The sequence below is a fragment of the Echiichthys vipera genome (assembly GCF_963691815.1).
Source record: "Echiichthys vipera genome assembly, chromosome: 6".
Taxonomy (NCBI): domain Eukaryota; kingdom Metazoa; phylum Chordata; class Actinopteri; order Perciformes; family Trachinidae; genus Echiichthys; species Echiichthys vipera.
This window is the reverse complement of record NC_139831.1, coordinates 16261864-16281071: the sequence shown is the minus strand read 5'-3', so window position 1 is coordinate 16281071 and position 19208 is coordinate 16261864. Positions and strand designations below refer to the sequence as shown.

The 19208-nt window shown below is 41.2% G+C and overlaps 4 protein-coding genes across 4 annotated transcripts in view; all 4 read left to right on the top strand.

The window, feature by feature from the left end:
- Positions 1-4367, top strand: part of LOC310947998 (protocadherin gamma-A12-like) — a gene marked incomplete at both ends in the record, with an annotated part of 97499 nt that extends 93132 nt beyond the window's left edge. The window contains one exon of the mRNA XM_083914990.1: positions 3732-4367. Coding sequence (XP_083771116.1) covers positions 3732-4367 — 636 coding nt within the window. The remainder of the gene's footprint in view (positions 1-3731) is intronic.
- A 1136-nt stretch (positions 4368-5503) lies between these two features.
- On the top strand, positions 5504-11471 carry LOC310947995 (protocadherin gamma-A3-like; the record flags this gene model as incomplete). Its single annotated transcript, XM_083914987.1, has 2 exons — positions 5504-7772; positions 10024-11471. 2 exons carry the CDS (start codon positions 5504-5506, stop codon positions 11469-11471), a joined length of 3717 nt encoding a protein of 1238 aa, XP_083771113.1.
- Positions 11472-12407: 936 nt separating this feature from the next.
- Positions 12408-14855, top strand: LOC310948256 (protocadherin gamma-A1-like; the record flags this gene model as incomplete). Its single annotated transcript, XM_083915320.1, has 1 exon — positions 12408-14855. One exon carries the CDS (start codon positions 12408-12410, stop codon positions 14853-14855), a length of 2448 nt encoding a protein of 815 aa, XP_083771446.1.
- Positions 14856-15845: 990 nt separating this feature from the next.
- LOC310948255 (protocadherin gamma-A10-like) lies at positions 15846-18293 on the top strand (the record flags this gene model as incomplete). The annotated part of the gene is made up of 1 exon (XM_083915319.1): positions 15846-18293. The coding sequence occupies one exon, from the start codon at positions 15846-15848 to the stop codon at positions 18291-18293; it is 2448 nt and encodes an 815-aa protein (XP_083771445.1).
- Between the last annotated feature and the right edge of the window lie 915 nt (positions 18294-19208).

The following is a 19208-nucleotide window of genomic DNA, read 5'->3' as shown; positions in this document are numbered from 1 at the left end:
TTTGTTGTTGCCAAATTTAGTTTAAATTAGATTATATTAAAACCTTAGTTTTACAACCCTAACTCAAAATCTGAAAACATCTTATAACACAAGAGACATTGACTATACATGTGCTGTTGAAAACAAGGCAACTGAAAGAACAACCTGAAATACTTCAAGTGTCAATGTATTTTAATTAATTTTGCTCTATTGCACTAAATTTAGCAACATCCATAACAATGCTATAAAACCAATAAATAATAAAATGATTGATGTTAATGTTAATTATAATAATAATAATAATACTAATACTAATACTAATACTAATACTAATAATAATAATAATAAATAACAATAATACTATAATAAAACACCAACTTAGGTAAAAGTGAATGATATGACTCAGTTGGTAGAGTGAGTTCTACTGTCCTACTTGTGTCATGGTCGTTGTGTCCTTGGGCAAGACACTTCACCCACCTTGCCTCGTGTGAATATGTATGACTGCTGTATGTTTGAGGAGGTGGTCGGATGGGCTCTAGGCGCTGATTAGCAGCCACGCTTCCGTCAGTGTGCCCCATGGCAGCTGTGACTACTATCGTAGTCTACCACCACCATGTATGTCTGTGTGAATGAATGGAAAGCGACTTGAGTACTGAAAGAGGCACTATATAAATCCAATACATTGGCATTATTCTCATTAAAAGTACAAACAAATAAAAATATCAATAAACGAAAGAGTCTTCTTCCTGATGGCAGAGGTTCTCATTCAAAGAAGAGGGGGTGTTGAGAGTCCGCAATGAGCTTTGTTGCTTGTTTCATGAATGCATGCTCGTACTGGTCTGAGATACTTTACCCAAATCATATCAACTCTTACATATGTGTATTATAAAAATGTTTATGTAAAGTAAACATGACTATATCTGTTTGTATTGATACAACTAATTGTAGCTAGAATAGTGGGCGTAAAAAAAAACATGTTGCTGTTCACAGTCTGTTCTGCAGCTCGTTCGCTGTCCATGGTGCTGAAGGGCTGCTTTGCACTGATACTGTTGTCATTTGAGGACGTTGTGCTGGGTTGACCGTGAAGAGACCCTGGTTGAATTTAATTTAACAATTTAGTGACTAATGATACTACTTCTACTACAACCGAAACAATAACAACAACTACGACTACGACTATTCATTTTACGACTACTATGCCTACCCCCCTCCCCTCCTCCTCCTCCTCCTCCTCCTCCTCCTCCTCCTACTACTACTACTACTACTACTAATAATAATAATAATAATAATAATAAAAATAATAATATAAATTGTGATAGCATTATGCACTATGTTTAGGGTAATACTGACTTCATTTTTAGTTGTCAATTTTTTAATGTACATTCATTCTTTCGTTTGTTTCTTGTCTAGACAACACCGTGAAGTGGTCCTATCATTTTTGGCAAGAGGAAAAAAATAGCTTTTTATTTTAAATATTATGTAGATGGTCTGTGACAATGAAATAGAGCCTTTCCTCTATGCTGATTCATCTTTCCTCGTGTCAATTAGAAAGCATACAAGCCATTAGATTGAGCATATATTATCTTGTTTTTCTAATCAAATATACATTACTATTACCATAGAAAACATCCCACACACCAAACTCGTGGAGGTGGATGTCTGGTTCTACGAGTTTCATATTTTAACCTCTAAGTGACGCTGTTGCCTGGTAAATCAATTATACTGTGCAGTGTGGGGCAGTGTTTCCCCCTCCCCTGTCACTGCGTTATACAAGAGGAGATGATCTGGGGCTCATCGGAAACAGTTGACTCACAATTCTAACGCTAATCTAAATCAATCTGTAATGTAATGTTTTTGTATGCGTTTTCCTCAGTGAGTTAAATCTTCATCCCATTGTTCGGTTACTGACAAGACCCTGCTTTCACATGGCGTTTAAAGAACATCCACGAAACAGAGGAGTAAGATGGCGATTGTTTGGGCGATTGAGAGGGGCAGTATATCTGTTCATTTTTCAATGTATTTTTCTTAACCAAGCGGAGGCACAGATCCGCTATTCGATCCCGGAGGAGATGAAGAAAGGCTCCCTTGTTGGTAACGTCGCACAAGACCTTGGTTTGGATTTGAAAAGGCTCCGTTCTGGTCGGGCCCGTATCGTGACCGGAGAAAACATCCAGTACACCGAGCTGAAGACAGACAAAGGGACATTGGTCGTGAACGAGAGAATAGACCGAGAGCAGCTTTGTGGAGATGTAACGCCGTGTAGCTTTGCCTTTGAGATTTTATTGGAAAAACCAATGGAGTTGCACCCTGTGACAATAGAAGTATTGGACGTAAACGACAACACTCCCAATTTCCAAAACAGTCACTTGAAATTTGAAATAAGCGAATCAGCTGTACTTGGTTCACGTTTTGTTTTGGAGAGTGCGGACGATGCTGATGTTGGGGAAAACGGTCTGCAGAATTACATTTTAACTCCGAACGACAATTTCGTCTTGAAACAACATGTCAATCCGGACGGCAGTAAATATGCTGAAATGGTGCTTCAGAAACCCTTAGACAGGGAAGAACAGCCACGCCTGTCTCTAAAACTGCTGGCCGTGGACGGCGGAAATCCACAAAGGTCGGGTACAGTAAATATAGATGTCACCATTCTAGATGTCAATGATAATGCTCCTGTCTTTAATCAGTCTGTGTATAAGGCTAGGGTGATTGAAAATGCACCAAAAGGCACTCACATTGTCACTGTGAATGCTAGCGACATAGATAGCGGTCCAAACAGTAAGATAACATATTATTTTTCAAAATCAAAAGCTGGAATAGCTGATTTGTTTGATATTGACGAGGCTACTGGAAGAATATTTGTGGCAAAGGAAATAGATTTTGAAAAAGACAAGAAAATTGAGCTGAGGGTTGAAGCTAAAGATCAAGGCGGACTCACAGATTCTAGCAAAGTTGAAATTGAGGTAATTGATGTAAATGATAATTATCCGGTCATTATCGTTATGTCATTCACGACTCCTGTGTCAGAAGACTCCCCCACTGGCACTACTATTGGCATAATCAATGTTAAAGATCTGGATTCGGGTGAAAACGGACAAGTAAGGTGCACTATCGAAGGCAATGTTCCTTTTAAAATTAAATCCAATGTGAGAAACTATTATGCATTGATGACTGACGCTGCATTAGACCGTGAGCATCTGTCAGAATGTAACATCACTGTAATTGCCTCAGACGCAGGGTCGCCCCCCCTCTCAACTAAAAGAACCTTTTATCTTAAGGTCTCGGATGTCAATGACAATGCTCCAGTATTCCCACGAGGCTCTTATAATGCATTTATAGCAGAGAATAACTCTCCAGGTGTATCTGTATTAAGTGTTCATGCTATGGACCCCGATGAACACCAAAACGCCCGTGTTTCATATATTTTGGAAGCGTCTGAGATAGGCGGATCTCAAATTTCTGAATATGTTTCTATCAATGCACAAAGCGGAGTTATACACGCAGTGCGGTCATTCGATTATGAGCAAATCAAACAGCTGGTTTTCGTCGTCAAAGCGCAGGATGGAGGCTCCCCTCCACTCAGTAGCAACGTGAGTGTGAAAATACTGATCCAGGACCAGAACGACAACCCTCCTCAGGTTCTGTACCCAGTCCAGACTGGTGGCTCTCTGGTGGCTGAAATGGTGCCTCGTTCAGCAGATGTGGGCTATCTGGTGACTAAAGTGGTGGCTGTTGATGTGGACTCTGGACAGAATGCCTGGCTCTCCTATAAACTGCAGAAAGCCACAGACAGGGCGCTGTTTGAAGTGGGCTTACAGAATGGAGAAATAAGAACTATCCGCCAAGTCACTGATAAAGATGCTGTGAAACAAAGACTGACTGTTATCGTGGAGGACAACGGGCAGCCCTCTCGTTCAGCTACAGTCATTGTTAACGTGGCGGTGGCGGACAGCTTCCCTGAAGTGCTGTCTGAGTTCACTGACTTTACACACGACAAGGAGTACAACGACAACCTGACTTTTTACTTAGTGTTGGCTTTGGCTGTAGTCTCCTTCCTGTTCATCACGTGTTTAGTGGTTATTATATCAGTGAAAATCTACAGATGGAGACAGTCTCGCATCCTGTATCACTCCAATCTCCCTGTGATTCCATATTATCCACCACGTTACTCAGACACTCTGGGGACAGGGACTCTCCAACACGTGTACAATTACGAGGTGTGCAGGACGACTGACTCCAGAAAGAGTGACTGTAAGTTCGGCAGAGCCGGTAGTCAGAACGTGCTGATAATGGACCCCAGTTCTACAGGGACGATGCAGCGGATACAGAGTGAAAAGAGCATCCTGGACGAACCAGACTCTCCTCTAGAGGTGAGTTTGACACCTTAGCTTCAGTTGTGCACAACTCTCTTTTTTTCTGTTTAGTTGCAATGATCAAAACTGTTGCACTTCATGGCTGAAGGTTCAGCACCATGGACAGCAACTCCAGTGGCATCGCCTGATTGCAATGTTGCTTTATATTGAAACTGCAAGTCCAATCCTGCTCCTATTGGGCCACTGCCCTGCATTGATAATGTTAAAACATCACGTTTATTTGCAAAGTTTACTGTAGATGTTCTGATTTAGTTATTTATGCAATATGTCAGGTTGACAAGGTATGATGTTGTGGGTGACGTCCGGCATTAAGGTAGTTGGAAATTTTGAAGTAAGAATACAGTCAAGGCAAATGAATGAAACAATTCAATGCTGAGTAAAAGGGTAGTCAAGAACCCCGATCTCCCAAGTACTTTCGCTTCAAAATATTGCATTGAACCTTCTACCTCTATTGGCACTGCAAATTACAGCTGAACCTTTCATAATACATAATTGTTACATATCAACGTAACTACACTTGAGTGCTAAACTTTCCCATGTGTCTTTCTAAGACCTAACAACCCGTCAGATTATGTAGGGATATAATCATATGGTTTTAGAGTTTAAACTTGCATATTTTCCAAAGAGATAACAGTTGTATTTACTCTATTTCATATCGGTCTTTTATTTGGTAGCACTTTATAATACAGTTAACAAATATTTTGGTCAAAGACATCCCAATGTGTTTTCTGCACGAGGAAGGGATGTATTCAGTTGGTCTGCTTCTGAGCTTTACTGTGTTTGCCTTATTTGATGTTCACGTTTTAGACTCTAAGGGACGCTGTTGGCCAGTAAAATAAATTATGTTCCATGTCGTCATTCAGTCCATCCCCGACTGACGCCACAGTGATGAAGGCTCTGTGTTTTGTCGAGGTTTAGTTCACGTACGAGAGATAATGCTGTCACTGAGTTGCATGTACTGTTCAGGTTAGGGACGTGTTAAGATTTAACCAGTGAATAATATATCAGAACCAGCTTCACCGTCTTATCAACTGGATACATATTATCTTTTGGGATTTTTGGTTGCCAGGATGGCAGCTTTGGGATTTCTCACCTACAAATGCGCAAGATGGCGATTGTTTTACGGATTTCGACGGCAAATCGGACTGCTTATGTTGCTGCTCTGTGTTGTTAACATGGTAGGTGGTCAGATTCGTTATTCTATCCCAGAGGAGATGAAGAAAGGCGCAGTTATCGGTAATGTAGCGCAGGATCTCGGCTTGGATATGAAGAGGCTCCGTTCTGGGCGGGCCCGTATCGTGACCGGAGAAAACATTCACTACACCGAGCTGAAGACAGACAAAGGGATTCTAGTCGTGAATGAGAGAATAGACCGGGAGCAGCTTTGTGGAGACGTAACACCGTGTAGCTTCAGCTTTGAGGTGATTTTAGAAAACCCGATGCAACTGCACAGAGTAACTGTGGAGGTTTTGGATATAAATGATCACGCTCCCGTCTTTCCAAATAAAGATAAACATATCAGCCTCGAAGTCAGTGAATCGGCTGCAGTTGGAGTGCAGTTTCCACTGCAGAGTGCAGAGGATCTAGACGTGGGGCAAAACGCGTTGCAAGATTATATTTTATCACGAAACGATAATTTTATTCTGAAGCAACATGCAAATCCAGACGGAAGTAAATATGTGGAATTGGTGCTCCAGAAGCCGTTAGACAGAGAGCGACATCCCCATCTGTCTTTAAAACTGATCGCAGTTGACGGAGGAGCACCGCAGAGATCTGGTACCGTAAACATAGATGTTACAGTGTTAGATGCCAACGACAATGCTCCAGTATTTAATCAATCGGTGTATAAAGCATCTGTCATGGAAAACACAATAAAGGGCACTAGAATTATTACAGTTAATGCCACAGATGCTGACAGTGGGTCAAATGGGTTCATTACTTACAGTTTGTTTAAGACAAAAGGAAGTTCGGCAAATGTATTCAGTATTGATGAAAACACCGGCACAGTTTCAGTGTCTGGTCAAATAGATTATGAAAAAGACAGAAAATACGAGGTGAGAGTAGAGGCAAAGGATCAGGGTGGTCTAACAGGGACTAGTAAAATTGTATTTGATGTTTCTGATGTCAACGACAATGCCCCTGTTATAAATATTATGTCATTTTCTAGCCCCGTATCTGAGGATGCAGGTCCTGGTACAACAATTGCTATTTTGAACATAAAAGATGCAGATTCTGAGAAAAATGGGCAAATACAATGTTCTATAAATGGTAAATTTCCCTTTAAGATTGAATCCTCACTAACAAACTATTATAATTTAATCTCAGATCAACATTTTGACAGAGAATCAGTGTCAGAATATAATATTACGATAACAGCCACTGATTTGGGGTCTCCCCCACTTTCCAGCTCAACAAAATTGCATCTTAAAATCTCTGACGTAAACGACAACGCACCATTATTTGATAAAAAGAGCTATTTAGCTTACATCACAGAGAATAATTCCCCTGGATTCTCCATATTTTCTGTCAGTGCGCGGGACTCTGATTGGAATCAAAATGCCAGGATTTCTTATATTTTAGAGGACACACAAGTCAGTGGTAGTCCAGTTTCTACGTATGTATCTTTGAACTCTGAAACTGGAGTTATCAGTGCTGTCCGTTCTTTTGATTATGAGCAAATTAAGCAGCTTCAGATATTAGTCAAAGCGCAGGATGGAGGCTCCCCTCCACTCAGTAGCAACGTGACTGTTAAAATACTGATCCAGGACCAGAACGACAACCCTCCTCAGGTTCTGTACCCAGTCCAGACTGGTGGCTCTCTGGTGGCTGAAATGGTGCCTCGTTCAGCAGATGTGGGCTATCTGGTGACTAAAGTGGTGGCTGTTGATGTGGACTCTGGACAGAATGCCTGGCTCTCCTATAAACTGCAGAAAGCCACAGACAGGGCACTGTTTGAAGTAGGCTTACAGAATGGAGAAATAAGAACTATCCGCCAAGTCACTGATAAAGATGCTGTGAAACAAAGACTGACTGTTATCGTGGAGGACAACGGGCAGCCCTCTCGTTCAGCTACAGTCATTGTTAACGTGGCGGTGGCGGACAGCTTCCCTGAAGTGCTGTCTGAGTTCACTGACTTTACACACGACAAGGAGTACAACGACAACCTGACTTTTTACTTAGTGTTGGCTTTGGCTGTAGTCTCCTTCCTCTTCATCACGTGTTTAGTGGTTATTATATCAGTGAAAATCTACAGATGGAGACAGTCTCGCATCCTGTATCACTCCAATCTCCCTGTGATTCCATATTATCCACCACGTTACTCAGACACTCTGGGGACAGGGACTCTCCAACACGTGTACAATTACGAGGTGTGCAGGACGACTGACTCCAGAAAGAGTGACTGTAAGTTCGGCAGAGCCGGTAGTCAGAACGTGCTGATAATGGACCCCAGTTCTACAGGGACGATGCAGCGGATACAGAGTGAAAAGAGCATCCTGGACGAACCAGACTCTCCTCTAGAGGTGAGTTAGGAAAATCTCTTTCATGTGTCTCCATCTTTTTCTTCCCATAAAGAACAGTTTAGTACACATTTGCCTTTCAGCACCATGGACAGCACCCCAGTTAGCTTTATTCATTACACAAAAATTCAGCTTCTGCAGTTGTTCTAGCAGTTGTTCTGTGGCTTTCAAACTGTTTGTCTTTTAAATCATATCAATAAGTAGTTATTTTGCATTTCTAGAATATGACATGGGCGTTGACATAATGTGGACAGTAAGCACTTCCAACCAATATGTTCATCTATTTGAAGTTCAAACTACTCCCTTTTTCCACTTCTCATCACTATTTAATGTAGATATTAATCCGAAAGCCATAACACATAGATACTTTAAATTATAAGTCACCGTTGAAGCTTCCTTATAACTTTGTTCGTAACAACCTTCAATTAATGTAATTGTTTTAATGCAGGCTTCATTTATCCGAAATCAGGGTGAAATTAATGGTATTTAATGGTTGTATCACTTTTATGGAACTCTTAAGGTAAAAGTGGTAGTTCAATTTCTTCTGTTGGACTGTGGTTTATAGTGTTGTTAGGCAAGTTGGTTTTGTCCTGGAGATTTTACATTGTCCTTCATTTGTTTCTGTGCTTTAGTGCGTAGTGATCAAACGCATGCTATAGTTCAAGGGTTTCAGTCTTAAAAGAGTCCCTAAGCGATTGAATGGCATCATACATAATGGGTGTACTATTGAACCCCCATATGCTTATTTATTTGTTGCAATTTCGAGGACTGTGTGGTATGCCTCGTCTCTGTAAGTAATTGTCGCCATCCTGTGTCTGGGGAAATTGAGTTTGCAATTAATTTAACTCTCTATGTTGATATTCATTGACTCGACTCTAAGGGACGCTGTTGGTCAAGTAAAACAAATATGAGCAGTGTTTTCGGCCGTGCCTTTCCTACATTCTGCTCTGTGCAGAGTGGATGAGCTTCAAACAGTAAACGGCGTTAAGGCGGCAGCAGACTGGGTTTGATCTGATATTTTTGACCACGAGAGCAAGGAATCTGGAATTACAAACATCTTTCATTATAACTACACTTGTTTGTTTATCCTTCGCTTTTTTAAGGGAAGTGATTGTATAGTATCATTTCACATCGTTTATTTGATAACATGGATTTCGGAAAATATGACTACCGGACTCTAAGATGGCGTTTTTGCTACAGACCGACGTCGCAAAGCATTCTGTTCCTTCTCTTTCTCAGTCATTTTGCCAGTGGTCAAATACGCTATTCAATCCCAGAGGAGATGAAGAAAGGATCCCTCATTGGAAATGTCGCATTGGACCTTGGAATAGATATGCAGAGGCTCCGTTCTGGTCGTGCCCGTATCGTGACCGGAGAAAGCATCCTGTACACCGAGCTGAAGACAGACAAAGGGACGCTGGTAGTGAATGAGAGAATAGACCGAGAGCAGCTTTGTGAAGATGTAACGCCGTGTAGCTTCAGCTTTGATTTGATTTTAGAGAACCCGATGGAGCTGCACCACGTCACTGTCGAAGTATTGGACATTAATGATAATTCGCCTTCTTTTCATCAGCGCGACATGCAATTGACAATTGGAGAATCAGCCGCACCGGGAGCACGCTTTGTTTTACCTACAGCTAATGATCCCGATGTAGGAATAAACGGGCTTCAGGACTATACTTTATCTCCAGATGAAAATTTTATTGTAAAAAAGTATTCAACTTCCGACGGAAGAAAATACGCGGAGATGGTGCTTGAGAAACCATTGGATAGGGAACGATATCCAAGTCTGTCCCTAAAGCTGATTGCAGTGGATGGTGGGACACCACAGAAATCTGGTACAGTAAATATAGATATTACTGTCTTAGATGTCAACGATAATTCTCCTGTTTTCAATCAGTCCGTCTATAAGGCCAATGTAATGGAAAATGCATCAAAGGGTACCTATATAATCACTGTTAATGCAACTGACGCAGATAGCGGATCAAATGGTTTTATTCATTATTCCATTTCCAAAATGCAAGGCAGTATTGACACTATATTTCAAATTAACAAGACGACTGGTGTGATATATATTTCAGGGCAGATTGACTATGAAAAGGCAAAAAAATATGAAATACGCATTGAAGCAACAGACCAAGGTGCTTTAACAGACTCGAGTAAAGTCATAGTTGATGTGATTGATGTGAATGATAACCAACCTGTCATTAATGTGATGTCATTCACTAGTCCCGTGTCAGAAGATTCCCCGCCTGGTACAACTATTGGCATTATAAATGTAAAAGACTTGGATTCAGGTGAAAACGGACAGATTAACTGTAAAATAGAACAAAATGCACCTTTCAAGATTAAATCTAATTTAAGAAATTATTACACTTTGGTAACAGATACTGTTTTAGATCGTGAGAGTGTTTCAGAATATAACATCACTGTTGTTGCGACAGATGCAGGAATGCCTCCTCTCTCAACACGAAGAACCTTTAATTTAAAGGTCTCTGATGTGAACGATAATGCTCCAGTGTTTTCTCAAAGTGTTTACAACGCGTTTATTGCTGAAAATAACTCTCCGGGTGTTTCTGTTCTCACTGTCAGGGCTAAAGATCCTGATGAAAACCAAAACGCCCGTATATCGTATATTCTTGAAAATACTAATATCGGTGGGTCTCCAGTTTCTGAATATGTTTCTATAAATGCAGAAAGCGGAGTGATACACGCAGTGCGCTCATTTGATTATGAACAAATCAAACAGCTGGTTTTCGTCGTCAAAGCGCAGGATGGAGGCTCCCCTCCACTCAGTAGCAACGTGAGTGTGAAAATACTGATCCAGGACCAGAACGACAACCCTCCTCAGGTTCTGTACCCAGTCCAGACTGGTGGCTCTCTGGTGGCTGAAATGGTGCCTCGTTCAGCAGATGTGGGCTATCTGGTGACTAAAGTGGTGGCTGTTGATGTGGACTCTGGACAGAATGCCTGGCTCTCCTATAAACTGCAGAAAGCCACAGACAGGGCGCTGTTTGAAGTGGGCTTACAGAATGGAGAAATAAGAACTATCCGCCAAGTCACTGATAAAGATGCTGTGAAACAAAGACTGACTGTCATCGTGGAGGACAACGGGCAGCCCTCTCGTTCAGCTACAGTCATTGTTAACGTGGCGGTGGCGGACAGCTTCCCTGAAGTGCTGTCTGAGTTCACTGACTTTACACACGACAAGGAGTACAACGACAACCTGACTTTTTTCTTAGTGTTGGCTTTGGCTGTAGTCTCCTTCCTCTTCATCACGTGTTTAGTGGTTATTATATCAGTGAAAATCTACAGGTGGAGACAGTCTCGCATCATGTATCACTCCAATCTCCCTGTGATTCCGTATTATCCACCACGTTACTCAGACACTCTGGGGACAGGGACTCTCCAACACGTGTACAATTACGAGGTGTGCAGGACGACCGACTCCAGAAAGAGTGACTGTAAGTTCGGCAGAGCCGGTAGTCAGAACGTGCTGATAATGGACCCCAGTTCTACAGGGACGATGCAGCGGATACAGAGTGAAAAGAGCATCCTGGATGAACCAGGCTCTCCTCTAGAGGTGAGTTCAATAATCTAGCTGCTTTAATGTGCCGTTATTTTGCATTCGATGTTGATAGTGAAGTGCTGTTTGCGATACCAACCTCTTCAGAACCAGGGACAGCATCTTACTTTGCACCACTTCATATTAATGGTGTCTCTGAATTCATATTCGGAACCTTCAAAAAAATATTCGACCCTTGTTCTCACCCAGTGACAATTGTATTTACATGTTTTAGACACAATTTCCTTAGTGATATGTCGATTTAACGCAGACTGATAACTTGTTAGTCTCGAAATTATTTTGTGCAGCGTTAGTAATCTCTTCAGATACTTTCGCTCATGAATATCAAACGATGTGGTTTTTATCTTATTTTAAGTCTTACATTGACGAGCAAATATGCCCCTTTCAATCCTTACATTATTGCTTCCCCGAATCATGATACAGTTGTAGTCTTATTTTTGTCTTGTTCATTTGTGTGAGGTTTTTTACAGGGTATATGTATACATACTATCGCATGTTTTCATAATTAGGTCTATAAAACCAGCTGTATCCTAAAAAACTCAGGGTCATATTTGTATCTTGAAGTTATTGTTGTTTTCCTCCGAAATACCATGTCTTCACTTTGAAAGATACATTTGATTTTTCATGAATGACATTTAATCAACCATTTAATATCTCCAGAAATAATTAAATGTGGTATTGTGTTACTGGTTTTGGACTCTAAGGGACGCTGTTGGTCAATGCAACATAATCTCTAAAACATTTCCACACAGTCCCCTCCCTTACCGCTGTCGTTTATGAGAGAAAAGGAGGTAGTGTTCAGTATGTGTGCTGACAGTCGAGGTAGAAAGACTCGTCATATTTGATATCTCCATCCAGATGTATACAGTACATTGAAAAGGAGACGTCAATTTTAGTAGAGGTACGTTCAGTGTTTTTTCAGAATAGGTATCGTATTTGGATCGTTTTGCTATGGCATGTGGATTACCCCCCTACTCTCGGTGCGTAAAATGGCGCTTTGGCTGCGGACAAAATTGGAAGCTTATGTTGTTAATGTTTTATCTCAACCACATGGTCAGCGGAAATATCCGGTATTCAATCCCAGAGGAGATGAAGAAAGGCTCTCTAATCGGTAATGTTGCACAGGACCTTGGTTTGGATCTGAAGAGGCTTCGTTCAGGTCGGGCCCGTATCGTGACCGGGGACAGCATCCAGTACACCGAGCTGAAGACAGACAAAGGGATTCTTGTTGTGAGGGAGAGAATAGACCGGGAGAAGCTTTGCGGGGATATAACACCGTGTAGTTTCAGCTTTGAGGTGATTTTAGAAAACCCAATGGAGCTGCATCAAATTACAGTTGAAATAACAGACATAAATGATCATTCGCCCACGTTCAAAAGAAACAGCATCGATTTTGAAATCAGCGAATCAGCTAATACTGGTGCTCGATTTTCATTGACGAGCGCGGAAGACCCAGATGTGGGTGTCAATGGACTCAGAGAGTATTTTCTGACCGAAAATGAGAATTTTGTTCTTAAACAAAACTCGAATGCAGATGGAAAGAAATATGCAGAGATGGTGCTCCAGAAGCCATTAGACAGAGAGGCAAACCCTAATCTGTCTCTGAAGCTAATAGCTGTAGACGGTGGGAGTCCGCAGAGATCTGGTACAGTAAATATACATATCACTGTTCTTGATAACAATGACAATGCGCCTGTGTTTAATCAATCAGTGTACAAAGCTACAGTCATGGAAAATTGTCCCAGAGATACTTACGTTACCACTGTTAATGCTAGTGACGCAGATTTCGGGTCAAATAGTATTGTAACGTATTATTTTTCAGATCTCAATAGTGGTTTCAGTGATATTTTTTTAATTGATGAGAAAACTGGTGTTATTGCAATAACAGGTTTAATTGATTATGAAAAAGACAAAAAGTACGAACTCAGAATCGATGCAAAAGATCAGGGAGGTTTAACTGATTCAAGTAAAGTGATAATTGAAGTAACTGATGTAAATGACAACGCCCCTTCTATTAGTGTCATGTCATTCACTAGTCCTGTGTCAGAAGACTCTCCTCCTGGTACAACTATTGGCATTATAAATGTAAAAGACTTGGATTCAGGTGATAACGGAAACATTAACTGTAAAATAGAACAAAATGCACCTTTCAAGATTAAATCTAATTTAAGAAATTACTATACTTTGGTGACAGATACTGTTTTAGATCGTGAGAGTGTTTCAGAATATAACATCACTGTTGTTGCGACGGATGCAGGAATGCCTCCTCTCTCAACACGAAGAAACTTTAATTTAAAGGTCTCTGATGTGAACGATAATGCTCCAGTGTTTTCTCAAAGTGTTTACAACGCGTTTATTGCTGAAAATAACTCTCCGGGTGTTTCTGTTCTCACTGTCAGGGCTAAAGATCCTGATGAAAACCAGAATTCCCGCATATCGTATATTCTTGAAAATACTAATATCGGTGGGTCTCCAGTTTCTGAATATGTTTCTATAAATGCAGAAAGCGGAGTGATACACGCAGTGCGCTCATTTGATTATGAGCAAATCAAACAGCTGGTTTTCGTCGTCAAAGCGCAGGATGGAGGCTCCCCTCCACTCAGTAGCAACGTGACAGTGAAAATACTGATCCAGGACCAGAACGACAACCCTCCTCAGGTTCTGTACCCAGTCCAGACTGGTGGCTCTCTGGTGGCTGAAATGGTGCCTCGTTCAGCAGATGTGGGCTATCTGGTGACTAAAGTGGTGGCTGTTGATGTGGACTCTGGACAGAATGCCTGGCTCTCCTATAAACTGCAGAAAGCCACAGACAGGGCGCTGTTTGAAGTGGGCTTACAGAATGGAGAAATAAGAACTATCCGCCAAGTCACTGATAAAGATGCTGTGAAACAAAGACTGACTGTTATCGTGGAGGACAACGGACAGCCCTCTCGTTCAGCTACAGTCATTGTTAACGTGGCGGTGGCGGACAGCTTCCCTGAAGTGCTGTCTGAGTTCACTGACTTTACACACGACAAGGAGTACAATGACAACCTGACTTTCTTCTTAGTGTTGGCTTTGGCTGTAGTCTCCTTCCTCTTCATCGCGTGTTTAGTGGTTATTATATCAGTGAAAATCTACAGATGGAGACAGTCTCGCATCCTGTATCACTCCAATCTCCCTGTGATTCCATATTATCCACCACGTTACTCAGACACTTTGGGGACAGGGACTCTCCAACACGTGTACAATTACGAGGTGTGCAGGACGACTGACTCCAGAAAGAGTGACTGTAAGTTCGGCAGAGCCGGTAGTCAGAACGTGCTGATAATGGACCCCAGTTCTACAGGGACGATGCAGCGGATACAGAGTGAAAAGAGCATCCTGGATGAACCAGACTCTCCTCTAGAGGTGAGTTAAATGATAGCCTCTTGTCTTTGCCGCATTTTATTGTCCTGTGTTTAGTTACATTGATGGTGAAATGCTGCACGATACTACAGTGCATCCTCTTCAGCACCATGGACAGCAGCTCACTTTGCAGCCATTGTTACATCAGCCTGGGTAGTATTGTTGTTATTTCTTAATATTCATATTATATAACCCATAAATGAATGTGGTTGATATCCTCCTGTATTGCTTCACAAGCACATTGCTCTGATTTAGTTTCACTTTGTGTTTTTATAGTTTGCTAAATTCGAAATGTGTTGCACTCGTGACTGTTGAAAAAAAATGTTCGCCTGGGACTAAACATTTTTTATTGGCCATCGAAAATTACCCTTTCACTGCTCACATTTAACATCAACAAGCTGCCCTATATACTATTGTATTTTATTTCCCAACGATTCCCAAAGAATAATTGACTCGTAGTTATAGTTGCATTTTGTTTTGGAGTTGTGTATTGTTCTTTTTTCGGTGCTATATTTTGCAAAAATATTTCCATTCATATATGTGCATTTTTAGAGTAAATTACATAAGAACAGAATGATACTTTGGGCGAGATTATTTTTTATTTCAATGTTACTTTTGCGGTGTACCTATTGACACAATTTAGATTGTTTTATTATTCGGCCATCAAATGTAATTAACCATTTAATAGTACCTGGAATAGTTCTATGTAGTACTGTGTTACTGATTTCGGACTCTAAGGGACGCTGTTGGTCAATGCAACATAATCTCTAAAACATTTCCACACAGTCCCCTCCCTTACCACTGTCGGTTATGAGAGAAAAGGAGGTAGTGTTCAGTACGTGTGCTGACAGTCGATGAAAACAGACTCGCTTTAATTGATGCCTTTATTCAGATACAGTGAACTGAAAAGTAGATGTTATTTTTCTGTAGAGGTCCGTTCAGTGTTTTTTTTCAGAAGACGTATCTTGCTTGGATCCTGTTTGAATATATTTTTGTTTTGCTATGGCATGTGGATTACCACCCTACTCTCGGTGCGTAAAATGGCGCTTTGGCTGCGGACAAAATTGGAAGCTTCTGTTGTTAATGTTTTATCTGAACCACATGGTCAGCGGAAATATCCGGTATTCAATCCCAGAGGAGATGAAGAAAGGCTCTCTAATCGGTAATGTTGCACAGGACCTTGGTTTGGATCTGAAGAGGCTTCGTTCAGGTCGGGCCCGTATCGTGACCGGGGACAGCATCCAGTACACCGAGCTGAAGACAGACAAAGGGATTCTTGTTGTGAAGGAGAGAATAGACCGGGAGCAGCTTTGCGGAGATATAACACCGTGTAGTTTCAGCTTTGAGGTGATTTTAGAAAACCCAATGGAGCTGCATCAAATTACAGTTGAAATAACAGACATCAATGATCATTCGCCCACGTTCAAAAGAAACATAATCGATTTTGAAATCAGCGAATCAGCTAATACTGGTGCTCGATTTCCATTGACGAGCGCGGAAGACCCAGATGTGGGTGTCAATGGACTCAGAGAATATTTTCTGACCGAAAATGAGAATTTTCTTCTTAAACAAAACTCGAATGCAGATGGAAAGAAATATGCAGAGATGGTGCTCCAGAAGCCATTAGACAGAGAGGCAAACCCTAGTCTCTCTCTGAAGCTAATAGCTGTAGACGGTGGGAGTCCGCAGAGATCTGGTACAGTAAATATACATATCACTGTTCTTGATGTCAATGACAATGCGCCTGTGTTTAATCAATCAGTGTACAAAGCTACAGTCATGGAAAATTCTCCCAGAGATACTTACGTTACCACTGTTAATGCTAGTGACGCAGATTTCGGGTCAAATAGTATTGTAACTTATGCTTTTTCAGATCTCAACCGTGGTCTTGGTGATTTGTTTATGATTAAAGAAAAAACGGGTGTTGTTTCAATCACAGGTTTAATTGATTACGAAAAAGACAAAAAGTACGAACTTAGAATCGAGGCAAAAGATCAGGGAGGTTTAACTGATTCAAGTAAAGTGATAATTGAAGTAACTGATGTAAATGACAACGCCCCTTCTATTAGTGTCATGTCGTTCACTAGTCCTGTGTCAGAAGACTCTCCTCCTGGTACAACTATTGGCATTATAAATGTAAAAGACTTGGATTCAGGTGAAAATGGAAACATTAACTGTAAAATAGAACAAAATGCACCTTTCAAGATTAAATCTAATTTAAGAAACTACTATACTTTGGTGACAGATACTGTTTTAGATCGTGAAAGTGTTTCAGAATATAACATCACTGTTGTTGCGACAGATGCAGGAATACCTCCTCTCTCAACACGAAGAACCTTTAATTTAAAGGTCTCTGATGTGAACGATAATGCTCCAGTGTTTTCTCAAATGGTTCACAACGCGTTTATTGCTGAAAATAATTCCCCAGGCGTTTCTGTTCTCACTGTCAGGGCTAAAGATCCCGATGAAAACCAAAACGCCCGTATATCGTATATTCTTGAAAATACTAATATCGGTGGGTCTCCAGTTTCAGAATATTTTTCTATAAATGCAGAAAGCGGAGTGATACACGCAGTGCGCTCATTTGATTATGAACAAATCAAACAGCTGGTTTTCGTCGTCAAAGCGCAGGATGGAGGCTCCCCTCCACTCAGCAGCAACGTGACTGTGAAAATATTGATCCAGGACCAGAACGACAACCCTCCTCAGGTTCTGTACCCAGTCCAGACTGGTGGCTCTCTGGTGGCTGAAATGGTGCCTCGTTCAGCAGATGTGGGCTATCTGGTGACTAAAGTGGTGGCTGTTGATGTGGACTCTGGACAGAATGCCTGGCTCTCCTATAAACTGCAGAAAGCCACAGACAGGGCGCTGTTTGAAGTGGGCTTACAGAATGGAGAAATAAGAACTATCCGCCAAGTCACTGATAAAGATGCTGTGAAACAAAGACTGACTGTTATCGTGGAGGACAACGGGCAGCCCTCTCGTTCAGCTACCGTCATTGTCAACGTGGCGGTGGCGGACAGCTTCCCTGAAGTGCTGTCTGAGTTCACTGACTTTACACACGACAAGGAGTACAACGACAACCTGACTTTTTACTTAGTGTTGGCTTTGGCTGTAGTCTCCTTCCTCTTCATCACGTGTTTAGTGGTTATTATATCAGTGAAAATCTACAGATGGAGACAGTCTCGCATCCTGTATCACTCCAATCTGCCTGTGATTCCCTATTATCCACCACGTTACTCAGACACTTTGGGGACAGGGACTCTCCAACACGTGTACAATTACGAGGTGTGCAGGACGACTGACTCCAGAAAGAGTGACTGTAAGTTCGGCAGAGCCGGTAGTCAGAACGTGCTGATAAGGGACCCCAGTTCTGCAGGGACGATGCAGCGGATACAGAGTGAAAAGAGCATCCTAGACGAACCAGACTCTCCTCTAGAGGTGAGTTAAATGATAGCCTCTTCTCTTTGCCGCATTTTATTGTCCTGTGTTTAGTTACATTGATGGTGAAATGCTACACGATACTACAGGGCGTCCTCTTCAGCACCATGGACAGCAGCTCAGTTTGCAGCCCTTGTTACATCAGCCTGGATTGTATTGTTGCTATTTCTTCATATTCATATTATATAACCCATAAATGAAAGTGGTTGATATCCTCCTGTATTGCTTCACAAGCACGTTGCTCTGATTTAGTTTCACTTTGTGTTTTTATAGTTTTCTAAACTCGAAACGTGTTGCACTCGTGACTGTTGAAAAAAAAATGTTCGCCTGGGACTTATCATTTTTTATTGACCATCGAAAATTACCCTTTCACTGCTCACATTTAACATCAACTAGCTTTCCTAATACAATTGAGTTTTATTTCCCAACGATTCTCAAAGAATGATTGACTTGTAGTTATAGTTGCATTTTGTTTTGAAGTTTTGTATTATTCTTTTTTCTGTGCTTTATTTTGCAAAAATATTTCCATTCATATATGTGCATTTTTAGAGTAAATTACATAAGAACAGAATGATACTTTGGGCGAGATTATTTTTTATTTCAATGTTACTTTTGCGGTGTACCTATTGACACAATTTAGATTGTTTTATTATTCGGCCATCAAATGTAATTAACCATTTAATAGTACCTGGAATAGTTCTATGTAGTACTGTGTTACTGATTTCGGACTCTAAGGGACGCTGTTGGTCAATGCAACATAATCTCTAAAACATTTCCACACAGTCCCCTCCCTTACCACTGTCGGTTATGAGAGAAAAGGAAGGCAGTGTTCAGTACGTGTGCTGACAGTCGATGAAAACAGACTCGCTTTAATTGATGCCTTTATTCAGATACAGTGAACTGAAAAGTAGATGTTATTTTTCT